This window comes from Simochromis diagramma, unplaced genomic scaffold, assembly GCF_900408965.1.
Source record: "Simochromis diagramma unplaced genomic scaffold, fSimDia1.1 OVJJ01000205.1, whole genome shotgun sequence".
Classification (NCBI taxonomy): Eukaryota; Metazoa; Chordata; class Actinopteri; order Cichliformes; family Cichlidae; genus Simochromis; species Simochromis diagramma.
In genome coordinates, this window is record NW_024386782.1 from 12,906,966 (window position 1) to 12,921,577 (window position 14,612).

At 40.9% G+C, this 14,612-nt stretch overlaps 2 protein-coding genes across 4 annotated transcripts; both read right to left on the bottom strand.

Annotated features, from left to right (window-relative positions):
- Positions 1-276: 276 nt before the first annotated feature.
- LOC120727568 (mitochondrial coenzyme A transporter SLC25A42) lies at positions 277-7,652 on the bottom strand. 3 transcript variants are annotated; one of them, XM_040021911.1, is made up of 8 exons: positions 7,489-7,652; positions 4,767-4,933; positions 4,040-4,151; positions 3,697-3,722; positions 3,364-3,530; positions 3,149-3,265; positions 2,431-2,582; positions 277-2,317 (listed from the first exon to the last, which is right to left on the bottom strand). In XM_040021911.1, exons 2-8 carry the CDS (start codon positions 4,845-4,847, stop codon positions 1,992-1,994), a joined length of 981 nt encoding a protein of 326 aa, XP_039877845.1. In that variant the 5' UTR covers positions 4,848-4,933; positions 7,489-7,652; the 3' UTR covers positions 277-1,991. The 3 variants fall into 3 exon arrangements, with proteins under 3 accessions (XP_039877845.1, XP_039877844.1, XP_039877846.1); XM_040021910.1 differs by having other exon boundaries at positions 7,221-7,652; XM_040021912.1 differs by lacking the exon at positions 7,489-7,652 and adding an exon at positions 5,438-7,193.
- A 129-nt stretch (positions 7,653-7,781) lies between these two features.
- On the bottom strand, positions 7,782-14,257 carry armc6 (armadillo repeat containing 6). Its single transcript, XM_040021909.1, has 8 exons — positions 14,122-14,257; positions 13,733-13,874; positions 11,154-11,239; positions 10,502-11,063; positions 10,246-10,391; positions 10,033-10,164; positions 9,752-9,889; positions 7,782-9,662 (listed from the first exon to the last, which is right to left on the bottom strand). The coding sequence occupies exons 2-8, from the start codon at positions 13,851-13,853 to the stop codon at positions 9,450-9,452; spliced, it is 1,398 nt and encodes a 465-aa protein (XP_039877843.1). The 5' UTR covers positions 13,854-13,874; positions 14,122-14,257; the 3' UTR covers positions 7,782-9,449.
- Between the last annotated feature and the right edge of the window lie 355 nt (positions 14,258-14,612).

Genomic DNA, 14,612 nt, shown 5'->3' on the forward strand with positions numbered 1-14,612 from the left:
ACAGTGCTAACCACCGTGCTGCCCATCAATTAAACAATTGTACATATTTAAAAATATAAATCTTTCAAATTCACTGCTGAGTTTCAGTCACAAGCCTTGCTTCTTATTCCTGTTACAGATGACACCTCATGCCCTCTGCTCCGCTTGGCTCTACTCATCTGCTCACCCAGCTCAGCCGTTCTGCCTTGGTATGTAAGGTCCAAGTATAGAAACTATTGACACTGCTCAGGTTCTATGAGCCTGCATCAGTACTGTCAAAATGTTCATCTGCATCATTCAAACAAGCTCCAAGTCCCATCTGCTGCCACAACTCTACATTAACACTTCTAATTGATATGTGACGATTAGAAAAACACGTGATTGTGTGCTGAGGTAAAGTACAATACTGAGAACTAAATTATCTTTGTAACAGAACTCAAATGATCTCTTCACTATGTGTTTGCATATTTCCAGTCAAGTTAGCAAATACTGCTAAAAGCTCTACACTGAGTCCTCCTCCCTAACCAGGAGATTTAAAGTCATTCCAGTGACATGTCACAGTCTAGTGTCAAGTCACGTTTTTAAAAACAAAACAGCCGGGAATGGCAGCGAAGAGACAGACTGCACAGCTGTCACGCTGGCAGCAAATGGAAGACACATTTGTGTAATGTGTGTACTTCGTGTGTGTCCAACCTCAGCGACACATACGAGGGTGAAGATATAAAAATGCCTCTTGATATACTGTACTTTTTAAAAACACCACCACAGATAAATGACATATTTAAAAGCAACACCTCTCAGACTGTGTCAGCAACAATGAGACACTGTAAACGTCACAAAGAGGGCTGTGTACATGTTTAGCTGTTCTTTCTAAATATCAGTGTGTAACATCTCACATTTGGGGGATGACCTAACTACTTGATGTGCGTTACTTAGGGCTGAGAACCAATAAGCATATTTCCACTAAAACTGAGACGCTGTAGTCTCAGGAACTTTTTCCCAAAGAACTACAAGGTTCCTTCATATTGTTACTTGTCTGTGTTTCTACAATACTCTCTTTTCCATTGATGTTTCAGAGCTTATTAGAAAGAAAGAAAACATCCAAAACAGCCTCCCAAATGTTCCTAGTTCTTAGGGGAAGTGGTTCCAGCAGTGAAAAGGCCCCAATAGTTTAGATGGAGTAACTGTAGTATCTGTATTTATACTTCAGATATGAATCTAAAGCCTATGACATGATTAAAGTGAAAAACAATCGATATGTGACGAAAACTTTCTAAAAAAAACACTATGGGCACTGGTAATTCTTTTTTGTTGGCACCACCATAAAACACAACTAAACAACTAATAAAACTGTGAATTCAATCTTCAGGAGTGCCACTGAAAAAACACTAGACTGTGAGCTTTTAATATTTCAGCTCAAACTAAATCAAACCATTTGATAGCAGTTACAAAGCTGCTGTGAACTCACACTTAAACATACTACAACACCATTTATGGCATATAATTTGCATTAACTAACGTCATAACCTTTGGTATATTTTCTTAAAATAAATTTCCTTAAAACAAATCTCAACAAGGGCATATCTTACTCTTATTAAATGAATGCATTTTTTAAAACTCATGGGAAATGAGTGGAAACCAGCATTGCACTGGAAAGTAAAAGATTTAAAATGATATACATGGCAGCTGTGTGTGTGTACCTTTTAACTCTCTGGATTACAAATGTACTGAGAGGGTAGGAACATTACAATTCATGTGTACACACAAACGTATTGATGATATTGCACTTAGATGTACATGACAACAAGGCGTACTATCCAACTTACCTCTGTTACACACAGACAAAGCGAGAGAATAAATTTTTATTACCCACGCATCCTGAGCCACTGTGCTTTTTGTTTTTATCCAGCAATACCCATTTTTCACTCTTGCTTCCTCTTCTGTCTCACCAGAGTGGGCTTACAGGGATCTACTCAACCCTCTACCCCCATTTTCAACTCTCTTTGTCATTATTATGGAGTAGTATAACCCATTTGATGAAGCTTCTTCAAGAGAATCTGAGTGAGGTCAAAGGTGGTGAAGCTAATCCCCACTGCAATAGGTCCTTTAACCCAGTTCATACTGAGACCTTTGTAGAGTCCGCGGATAACCCCTTCCTCGGACACAATCTCCCTCATGGTCCCCAGGATGGTGCGGTACGTGTGACCTGTGACACCCGCAGTCTGCATCCGCCGCCGTACTACATCCAGAGGGTAAGACGCAGACTGGCCGATGAGACCTGCACAGGCTCCAAAAGCCAGGCGTTCGTATGAGTAGGGCTGCTGGCGGCCGCTGTGCTCTGCGTGGAAGAGAAACGTGTGAGGTTTAAGTACTGTACATGAACAGCAGCTGTGCACAGAAGGAAAGGAACAGGGCTAGATCAATACAGATAAACATGTGGCTGTTGAATACCTGCATGCAACTTCTTCAGTGTCTCATAGGTAAAGAAGCTGAGGCCAGCATAGGGGGCAACACCCAGTATGGTGGGAGTAAAGCCTCGATACAGTGTTTTCATGCCCTCTTCTCGAGAGATCCGCACAAACACATGCAGAATGTTACTGTACCTAAAACAGAAAAATATTAAAAATATAAATGTGTTTTAGTAAAAGATGGATGAGAAATTCAGAAGAAAAGAAAAAAAAAAAATTGCTCTTTCCATCTTAGATCATAGAAGTTGACTCAGTCTGCACAAGTGTGCAGTTCAAGTCCATTAGAGGCTAAATAGGATCACACAATACCCCAGCTGACTATACAGTGAAGATGTGAAAATGTGCTGTAGTAATATCTTCTGCATTATGGTTGCACAACCAACTATGTTTATTCTCAAAACAAATGAACAACATTTCAGGTTTTTAGTGATGAATTTGTCTAAAGTGACATAGTGACACATACAAATCTATAAATGACTCAAGAAATTGATTTAAAACACAATTACACAGCTCTGAAGACAAAAGGAGGTCTAGCCCAGCACAAGCAAGGTGTACCTAATGTAGTGGCAAAGTGAGTGTATGTATAACTACCCTAAACATTAACCATGTTTCATGACCCTTGGATTGTTTTGCTGATGCTATTAACAAACTCCCCAACTATGCCCAGAAGACAATTTATAATAACTTCAAAGTTGGCTTACATTTCCTTTGGCGTTACAGCCATCCTCGCACGCACCATATCAAGAGGATATGTCATCATGGCGGCAGTGGTACCAGCCATGGACCCAGCCAGCAACCTTGGGACTGGAGGTAGGGCACTGCAACCAAAAAAAGGAAAAAACCCGTCAGCACTTCAGCCCTTTTATGTCTTTACATAAGAAAACATTTCATAAACAAGCAAAACACAGATACATACTTTCCCTGAAAGCCATAGTAGCCTCCCAGCAGGCCCTTGTACTGCTCGTGTGCGCAAAACTGGATGGCAGCGTACGGGATGACTCGCACCATGGTGGCAGAGTTTCCCCTCCACAAACTGAAGAAGCCCTCCTTCAGGTAGGTGCGGTAGATCAACCTGTAAGCTTCCTTTAATTCAGTGTGCACAAAGATATACTTGCTCACGTTAACACGAAATTAACATGATGCACAAATATTTGTACCCAGTTTTATTTCTGCTAAAAAAACAAAAAAAAACAACAACAAACAAACAACAAAAAAAACACTTATAAATAGGAAGCATGCTCAAACATACCTTGGCAGAGAATCTTGCAGAAGACACTGAAAAACAAAATACATAAACAATATAAAAACCATACCGAACCACCCTTATTTGTACAGCACTTTAAAATAAACCAGGGTTCACAAAGTGCTGTACACATACAAATGGCATGAACAGAAAATAAAATCAAAGATGTTAAAATAGAGATTCTTTAAAAAATCTGCAGTTTCTCACAAGTCCAGTCATTTTATAAGTAATATCAATAATATGATTTTTTTTAGGTATTTCCACACTAGTCCCAACAAGATGTAATCATATATTAATATATGTCCTTTATTCAGGTCACTGTTGTAAATTAGCAGAGCAGCCAGCTTGCCTTGGAAGATGATTTTAGTTCTGTCCAATGGGGCGACAGCTGTCTTGGCTACAGCTCCTGCTAAAGCCCCCGAAAAGAGCGAGTTGATAACAGACCGAGTCTGTTTCATCCCCTGCAAAGCGAAATGAAAGGGTTAGGGTTAGGGTTACTCTTACAATGCCACTATATTCTGCAAATAACATATGACTTGATAGGATGCAATCACAGAAGTGATGGGACAACTGTGGGGGAATGAATAATCATGTAAGAAAACCCATTTAAACATAACTGTATGATAACATAAGGCATATTTATATATCCATTACACACATACACAATTTTAGAAATGCATGCATGCAAATAAATATATCTAGCTAAACTGTCTAACTATTCAATTTAATGTAATTCAGTTAGTAAGATAAAGTCCCTACAATAACGCAGATAAAACCCCAACAATTAAACGACCCCCTAACTGCAAAAACCTGGTAACAGTGTGAAGGAAAAACTCCATTTTAACAGGAAGAAACCTCCGGCAGAACTGGACTCAGGAAGGGGCAGCTATCTGCCAGAATCCGTTGGGGGTGACAAAAATGGCTGACTCCAGAAATAATTGTACAACCCCCTGGAATGTCAACATTAACACAATAATGACTTTTTTCCCTCTAAACACAATTAGTCACAATTAAATAAAATTTATTAACCAAACCTGAGCTGTATGATTACCCTGATCCTGTATAAATGTGCTCACCTCTGACTGACTGGAGGAAGCCAGTGGGAGCACTTCACCCTGTGTGAGTGATGCCCGTTGTTCCTGGACTCCACTCCCCATCTCCGAGGATTAAGAACCAAGCACGCTCATGAATTGAACCGCTGGTGGCAGCAGTGATGCTGGTGGGGAGTACAGGAGGCTAGAAGCTACAAGGAAGAAGGAAAAAAGAGGAAAAACAAACACAGTTAAGTTTCATGTCAGTCTAAATATTTTTAAACAGATTTTCCTGTTACAGCAAGGAAGTTGTTTGAAAACCCTTTTTCCTGGTATGCCTCACCTCAGAAAAAAATGTTCATACTCCACATTACACAACTTTTAATGAATCAGAACAAAAAGAATATGACGTCAGCACTGTCATCCACTCTTTGTTTATTTTCTCTAAAATATTCTTATGTCCTTTTACCTGATTGTCCACCCGCCACAGTTTGATAACCAGTGCTCTAATTAGACTGCATGATTATTTATGGCCTCAATGAATCATAACAAGTACCACAGAATCAAAGTCTGGTCTTAAATCTATTCTACTTAACCGCCCTCTTTCTTATATGCTTACAACATGAGTTGAGAAACAAGATGTTTATCTGTACACAATAAACTAGAAATACAATACACACCGATGTGAATAACTACCTCAAGAATAGCCCACTTACTCTGAACCACCTGCCCTCATGAAAACTGCAGCTAAGTGGAGGCACAATAGATCACTCCTGAAGGACAGAGGACTTGTAGGTGAAAGGTGTCTGAGTGACACAAGCACTCCTGAATCCTCTCCCTTGCTGGAAACAAGTTTGCAGTGTAACCACAACTTTGAACATTCAGGACAATCCTCCAGATCTCATCAATAAAGACAAGTTGACCTTTAGAAGACAAACATTATTTAGAGTGAACTCACTGATTTTAACAATAGAGGTATTTGCATGGCTTTAAAGAACTAATCACTTCACCACATAGATCACATATTCATGTAATGTTCAACCCATCCACTCTGCTTTATCAAGTCCAAAGCTATCAAATATCTAAACCTGAGCTGAAGGAACACCAACAACAAGATGCAAATTAGTAATTCACATCCAGTCTACACAAGATCTACAAGTTTCACACATTCAGAAGAAAGAATGAAAATGATCAGCAACTCTTTTTCTTTGGGTTTTCATGTGAAGAATTTTACTTATTTGTGTTTTTTGTTTGTTTTTTGTCATCATGGGACACACGGATACTTCATCAGTATAAGATCAAATCTGCTTATGACTATGACTAATGTTTATCTGTTGTGTAACATTCATTTTATGCTGTATAATTCTTCAAGCATGATGAACAGCTGACTTGCCCTAAAAGTTTTTCTTGTTTACAGTTTTGCCAACAAACTAATACTGGCACTGGTATGATTAAGTGATGATCTGCCCTTTCAGATTTATATTATTACAGAGAATATGGGTTACTTAGTTTTTGATATACATACAGGCTCAGTACAGGATTTGTGGATGCTGAATATTTGTTAAAAAATTAACAAAACAGCCCTTAGAAACACCAGAGTTCAAGAAGAAGCAGTGAGAGGCTGGCGAGAGGCTGGTGAGAGACAACAGTGAAACTGTAAACGGAGGGTTGGCTCAAAAGTTGGGTCAGAGGCAGCAAATACTGGCAGCAGTGCAACAGGCCTTGTACCCACCTTTTCACAGCAGCCACCATCCCAAATCTCAGGCCATCTCACACCCCTCCCTAAAGCTTCTTTCCCCATGCATATCATCTTACAGTTCCTTATTCCTCACTTGTTTCTGTCCTGCTATGTCTAATTTGTGTGCCTTAGGCTTCATTACTCTGTAATACAGGACAGCATTCCCATGCTATACACATGCAGCAGTGGAGATTTTATAGAAAGTGTATTATCAAGAATAAGGGAGTCAAAAAAGGCAACTTAATACTTATGGGTAAAGCGTGGGTTTAATTTTGTGCTGTATTTATCAAGAATAAGTCCATGAAAATTATTGGAAGTCTAAGTGGAAAAAGTTGAGAGCAAAATATGACCACATGCTAGCTGTGGGAAACAGAAAATACATAAGCATAAATACTCAAAAGGCATCACAATTATCTGCGGATTATCTGAATAATCAGCAAATGTAAGAGTGTAGTGTTGCTGGAGAGAAGTGGATCATCAGCTGCTCATGTTCCCTGCCTCCTTAATACATCAGTTTTGTAACAGCGCCGTGTCCCATATATTGCCATTTGCCTCGACATTTATTAAACTGTAAACCAAAGCACGGTTACAAGTCAACATTACTGCAGTAGAAGTGGACACTTATTCATTAAACGATCACCATGCCTCGCCTTTCTGTTTCTGCCCGCTGCTCCAAACCTGTCGACACATGCCCGCAAACAAAACACAGCCACCCTCTGAAGCCAGCGACCTGTCACTGCTTACACAAACACATTTCTTACCTTATAAACCCGACACCGGCATCAAGAGCTGTCACGTTTTGATATCCCCTCTACTGGCGCGTTATTTCCAGCCGTTAGCAGTTTCTTCGGGAGTTATTTCTAAGTTAGCCAAATACCAGGTTAAGTAAGGTAAGCTAGCCGTTAGCCCGCCGTTTAATTCGCGTCTATTTTCTCGGTAACAGCGTACTGCAAATGTTAACCATGAGCTAATGTCCTGACTGGAAATGTGTCCTAATGTTGAAGGTGCCTTTTAAAATACGTTTCTCACATGCTCCACAGCTGCATTGACTCTAAGTGACAGGCTTCCTCCATTGTGGGCTCTGCCGTTACTACTCCTGTCAGCCAGGCGAGGCGGTTCGCAATGACCACAGTGAGGTTTGACAAGGACGAGCGCAGGTGCATTGTGGGAAATGAAGTCTCAGTGAGGTGCGGCACGCTTGGATAGGTCAGTTAGAGGGGCGTGAGTAGGAGAGCCACTTAGCAGGCAGTGGGCCTCCTGCAGTTTCTTGCTAGAGATACAGGGTCTGTTACTATCACACACAGCTAGATAACAGAAGATGGTATCATACTGTGTTAAACTTTAATGACAAATTTACAAACTAAAAGTAAAGCATGTGTAAGGCATTCAAAACATGTACAATTTGGCCCTGCCAACACAGGAAATAAGTCACCACTTACAGAGCAGTTGCATAGCAGCAAATGCACTCATACAACATTTTACAAAAACACTTCAAAAAAAAAAAAGTTTTACATAAATAATAAAAACGCATACAACAGCACTACAAAGGCCTTTTTGTACTTATTTATACTGGAAAACACTTTCAAATCTTGCAAAAGCATCGTGACTGGTCGTGTGTTGATTCATACTGCCTGAAATGCTTTTCAGCAAATGTACTGTGCAAATATGCCTCACTAAGAGAGTATTTGCTTCTACTATGTTTATATGTTAGATATAAACATGACAGGATTACATTTTAGCCAAAATTGCACTCAGGGAGACATATTTAAGTGTTTGTGGCAAGTAGAACAGGGCCAATGTTGTTGGTTCAAATGTGAAATGTGGGCAGATTTTAGCTGGGCTACCACTAAAACAGGGATAGATTGTGAGTAAGATTAAACCCATTTACATCTGCTGTGTTTACAGACCTCAAAGAAAACCCTAGGGCCACAGGTTGTTGTAACTTTTTGTTGAAATACAACAAATTAAATTGCTGGTTAAAAAAAATCATCTTGAAGCCTCGAGTCTCACTATCTTTGCATTTTCAAACCTGACAAGACAAGAGAGGGGTGGACTCACCGAGATAACAAGGGTCAGGGCACTTTCTCATTTACAAGCCTGCCACACCCTAAAGCACACCCTTCTTTGTCCCTCTTCATGCATTTAATGACCACATGTTTTCAACCAGATGTGAAACTAAAGTTGAAGGCTTTTCTTCATATGCTTTCAAATGTTTTTTGTCTTACTTCAGCTAGCTAGGCTACTGGCTATCAGTACTACTAACAAAGTATCAAACATGGTATCTTAAACCTGGATTAATTTTAATGGACACCATAAGGCATCATCTGTGCCTACAAAAATACTATCCCATAGTCCTATAGAAGTCGAAAAGGGAAAAAGAACAACAATCTTGACTTTTGTAAACCATAAACTGATGATTTTATGGGCTCTGTCACATATTTTGGGACATACTGAATAAAAACTCAGTCTATTTTGTAAATTTTGGTCATCTTAAGTGTCAGAAACGAAGATTATTCAAGATAATCTCATTAGCTAAACAACTGTGATTGATTGCCAGTAAGCACGTGCTGTCACAGTTCCCTCCCTCACTCATCACGTCTGATTTCAAAACATCAAGATGGTGATGGCAAAAACTCTCAGCTTGAGGCATCAAAACAGGGCTTCACAAATCACTGAGTGACATCACGGTAGTGACAGCCATCTTTTATACTGTCTATGGCTATTGATTGTTGTACTTTAGTGGTTAAGTAGCTAACTAACAAGCTATTTTATTTTTTCATACGAATATGGAAGGAAGACTGACATCACCAGCGTCTCTCCTTCATCATGTGGCTGCATGCAATGGCAGTTGATGCCTCACCTAAACCTCTGCCGGGAAATGAAATCACAGTGGGCGGGACTGAATGTCTGCTATTAAACCCCCACCCCATCCCTGCAAGGTGTGTTGAACATTCCTTGCGAACCTTCTGCAGTGGTGCTGTGCTCCACTTTCAGTTGGTAAGGCTGCCATGTTTTCCGGTCCACAGCTCCCGAAGCTCCACCTGACATCCCAGATCTCTCAGGGCCGCCTTGCCTACATCACCGCAGTCTTGATGGTTCTGCAGTGCCTGGGCTATCAGCGCTTCTGCTCCCATCTCCAAGATTGGCTGGCTGAAGTTACGCATTCGTGCGACCAGATTTCTGAGCACCATACACCCTTGTTTCTGTAAAGAGCAGAACACCAAACGTGAATCACAGTCACAAAGACTCCAGATCCCAGGGAGCATATTGTTCACTGACGACATGATCTTACCTGCACGTTCACCACATCGGTATGAGTCTTCATAGCCTGCAGGGCAGCCAAGGCACCTCCATTCTCCATGATGGCCGTGCAGTTGTTGGGTTTACGTAGAGCAAGGACGGAGAGGCATGCACAAGCCTGCTCGCACACCTATGGCAGAAAGTGAGCACAATCTTAGAACATCTTAGAGGATTCTTTCAGTCAGTGTATCCCTCATTTGTGTGTTTGTTTGTTTCAATGCACAGACACCAATTTAGCATGATTTAACATGTAGGTACAACAGTGACACTCACAGCAGAGTTGCTCATGTGCCTGTTCATGGCGATGACAATCAGCTGAACTCCACCGGCATTAACAACAGCGTCTTTCACGTCATCATTTCCTGCTATGGCTCGGATCGCGCTAAGGACCTGCCGAACCAGCTCCTGCGGGAAGACAAACACTTCAGTGAAAAAAAACAAACCTGGACTTGATCCTCATCACGATCTTTGCTTCTTGTACGTTACCGCTGACTCATAGCTGTCTGCGAGCAAAGTCATCATGAGTTTTAATCCGCCCATATCACAGATGTCTTGACAGAACTCATTCCGTACAGCCAGACGGGATAAAGTCGCACACAGCTCACTCAAAACAGAAGTGTTGCCAAGGTGAGCTGCATGGAAGATATCCAAGAAATCAAAATTATTTAAGTGTACCAGCAAATACAAAGCGACTAGAAAGCGCAGAAGCTAAATCTATATTGATATGATCAGCTGGCCTTACCTTTGGCAGCCTCAATCAACACCTTCAGTCCGCTGTGTTCAAGAACAATACTCTTGGCGTGTTCATGAGCGTGCCCAAACGTAACCCGCACGTCATCATCAAAGGTCATGACTCGGAGAGTTGCGCAGGCCTCCTTAACCATCTCCGCACATTCACCGTGCTGTGTGATGGCAACAGTGAGCAGCGGCAGGACGCCGCCTTTAACAAAATCCTGCCTGTTCTGTTCGTGCTTTAAACAGCAGTGCCGCACGGCACTGATGGCGACCCGTGTAACAGAAGACTCTGCCTGGTACTTCTTAAGGACATCCAATAGGAACTGCCGGCCCTCTGCATCCAGCAAGTCTGGCTGTCCATCCGTCAGCGCGGCCAGAGCAGACAGCGCAGCTAATGCTGCTCCCTGCTCCTCCGTGCTCTTTTTGCAGTAGGACAGGATGACGGGGTAGGCGTCTTTCTGGGCAGCGAGGTACCGCTGGGCAAATCCCAGTGAGCACTGCTCAGTGAAGCTTTTTAGGTCTGCTGTCACACCAGCAGAGTCTTTTCCAATTTGGAGGGACTCCAACGCCTGAAATGATTTAAAAAAAAAAAACATTTTTAATATAGATAGAACTTTGGAACAAGCATTCTCTTTTCAGGAAAACAGATCAAGACTCACCTGTAGGACCTCGTGTGTCTGCTCTTCTTGACTGTCAGCCGATGATAATGTTGGGACAGCTTTCACTATGCAACTGAGGTCCACACCTGCATGAACACATACGACTAGATTTAATGCTGACTCACAGCACAACATGAAGTTCACAAAAAAAAGCTCCAAAGGGCAACATAACTTCTTTAATGACCATTTTAACATCTCAGAAGTGGCAGTAACAACAAAAAAAGCTATTGTAATTATCAGAGTGTCAGTGCACTCTCTTCTTCATATTTGACGGGCCTGGAGCCTTTCACAGGTCTCACTGGGCGAGAAGTGGACTAACCTTATGTGTCAATTGTTATTCAAGACAGAGGCTTCAAGCTGATTAAAGTAAGGACAAGGAATAAATTACTTTTTAGTACTTATTGCTTTCCCAACATTCCCAAAATGTCTTTACTGTAGCTTCTGTTAGAAGCAGCAAACCTCAGCCACGGGATCTATATATGAAGATTTGTTTGAAAAAAAAAAAAAAAAAGAAAGAAAGAAAAAAAGCTTTGTATCAGTGCTTTGTGCGCATTTGATTGAGAAATAAGTGAATTCATAAAGTTAATCTGTCATTATCTTTAAAAAATAAGGAAAGTTAAACTCTGTGTGTGCTCCAACTTCCTCCCACAGTCCAAAGGCGTGGAGTTAGTGGGGTTGGATTAATTGGTGATTCTAAATTTGTCATAGGTGTTAATGTGAGGATGAATAGTTGTCTCTCTCTCTGTGTTAGTCCTGCCTCCAGCACTATGGTAAGCTGGGATAGGTTCCAGCCCGGGGGGACAGATAGATGGATGGAGCGACGGACAGATAGATGGCAGAAGCAAATGGAGAGGGTCACTGTGGGGACAGGAGGGACAGCAGCAGTAAAAGTAAATTATAGCTGATTAAAGTCTGAAGAGAAAAGAAGCCAACTGATCCAGTTATGAAGAGTTTGCTACTTTATTGAGGATTGTGGCAGCGGGATATAGTTTGTAGCTTGGCTGTAAGAGGGAAAGGGATGGGATGGTTGAATGCATGGCACACTTGCATTTGCTAAATACTCTCTTTCCCTACATGGTAAGTGCAGGGGTGCCAGAGGACGAGAGAACAGAGCAAAGCACAGAAACAATAATGCTCTGAATCTGGGCAGCTGGTTGAGCAAACGTTTTTCTTTTGTGCTTGATAATAAAGAAGTCTGTGTGTGTGCTCTGTGTGTGTGTGTACAGTCTTCCCTCTCTGTTACTGAGGAGAACCAGCTACAAAGACATATTCATGAGAATGAAACTTGAACAGACTGAAAAGGAAAAAGACAAAGGGATGTTGCTTCTTTTTTACAAGCACACAAATAAAGCAAGACCAGTTTAAGACTGCATACCTTTGCTGAAAAGCCCCTACACACCATGCATGAACTGGCTTCCTTTTCTGCCTTTCAGTTCTATTTGTTACTGCTCCCCCACACCTACCCCTAGACCTTATTTGTGGGGATGTAACAGTGTACTTGTACAGACATGTTGCAAAATGTTCAGTTTTGCTCTCACAATGCAAATCGAATCCAAAATTTAATCACTTTAATTTTAGGCCAAGCTCCACCTCTCCTAAAAAGTTTCATGCCAATCCTTTCATAAGTTTTGAGTAATACAGTGACCAAACAGACAAACTGAACTAATCATAAAATCACAGTGAAAGAGGTAAAAGAATGGTTACACAAATCAAAAACAGAGATTAATCTAGATTTGGCCCATCAAAAATCAGAGTTTTACGATCTGGACCGTTTCTAATTCTGCTGATGTGGAAAAACTGAAACATTTTTTACTTTGGATTTTTGCAAACAGACTAAAAATTTGCAGTGCACAGTGCAGTAAACAGGGAATCTGTCTATCAGCATAGTAAGTTCACCTTCCCATTAAATGAAGGATCAAGGCTAGAGTTGTCAAACATTAAGTCCAGGGCCCAGAATCAAATGTGTAGTGAAAATAATAGAAAAAGCTGTATCAATGGTCCAGCACACTGAAGATCAAAGTGGGCTGTATGCGGCCTGCAATGTACAATGACTTTGACATTCCTGATCTCGGCTAACATCTGCATGCATACAGATAACATGACATGTTACAGATGTTAGAATATAAGGCAAAACTTTAAAGTAAAGAAATTTTAACATAAAACAAAACAAAATGTGACAGAACCAAAAAATAAAGGACACATGTTTCATGAGCACTTTACATCTTCTTCTTCCTCCTCCTCCTCTTCTTTTGGCTGCTCTCTTTAGCCGTTGCCACAGGGCATTGTCTGCCTCCATCTCACCCTATCACTGGCATCCTTCTCCGTCACGCCAACCTTCTGTGTATCCTCGTTCACTACATTCATCTACACTAAAACCTTCTCTGTGGTCTTCCACCTGAGCACTGCACATGCTCATGGCTCCAGTCTTCTGCAGCTTGACCATCAGTGACTTAATTTCAATAGACATGCAACTCTTACCTTGTCATTCGGCCTGAAGTTTATATCAATCTTAACCGACACGGTGTCACCCCGACAAAGTGTGTAACAGTCAGTGTACATTAACCAACTGTGACATTTACCTTGAGACTCAAACTGCTCCACAGCCTCCCTCAAAGCCTCGTCTGGGTCCATCTCAAACTCCTCCATGTTTTCCCTGACAGCAGCATCAAAGGTCTCCTGTGTGATTCTCCGTTTGGCCATTTTGCCTCGTTATCTTCAACTCTGAAATTAAATGCAACAACGAAGTGAAACCTCAGCAGTGTTGGGCGGATTCAGTCTCCACTAAGGTAGCTAATACCGACAGCTATTGTTGGCTAAAGCACATGAGCTCCATCCCCTGTTACTGTAGCCGGTGAAGTTTCCAGGGCAATCGTTAAATAAGACCCTTACTGTGGTATTTCTCGTTGTTTTCATTATTATTTTATATCAGCCGATTAAAAGTAATTCAGTCAAATGCTTTGGATATTACCTCCGCCCTGAAAGAGGATGCTTTCTCCGGTATTATGAATGAAGCGATCACAGTAACGCAGTTTTCGCTCTCGACTGTTTGGTACTATTCACAGAGAAGAGAAATTGTGCGGAAAAATGTACGTGAATAGCAAATTTCTCCAAATGTCCCACACAAATTTTTGCTCTTCTCGAACATAGTCTGAAAAGCATAGGTTCCTCTCACAAATTTTACAATTACTACATTATATCTTGAGAAGATGGCAGTAAATTGTTCATATTATTTATATGTGATTATTTAACGTAACATGTATATTTTAGTGGATGATAAAAAGGATTTGAAATGATATTTTTACTTTGACGAATACCCTTTCAAAATAAAGGAGGCGATTTCAATTATTTATAAAAGTAACTTGTCAAAAAACTAAATGATGGAAAATTGTTCTTTCTGTTTGAATATTGTATCCACGTCAGGCAAGTTTAACAGATAGGTTTACAACATACTAAATATGT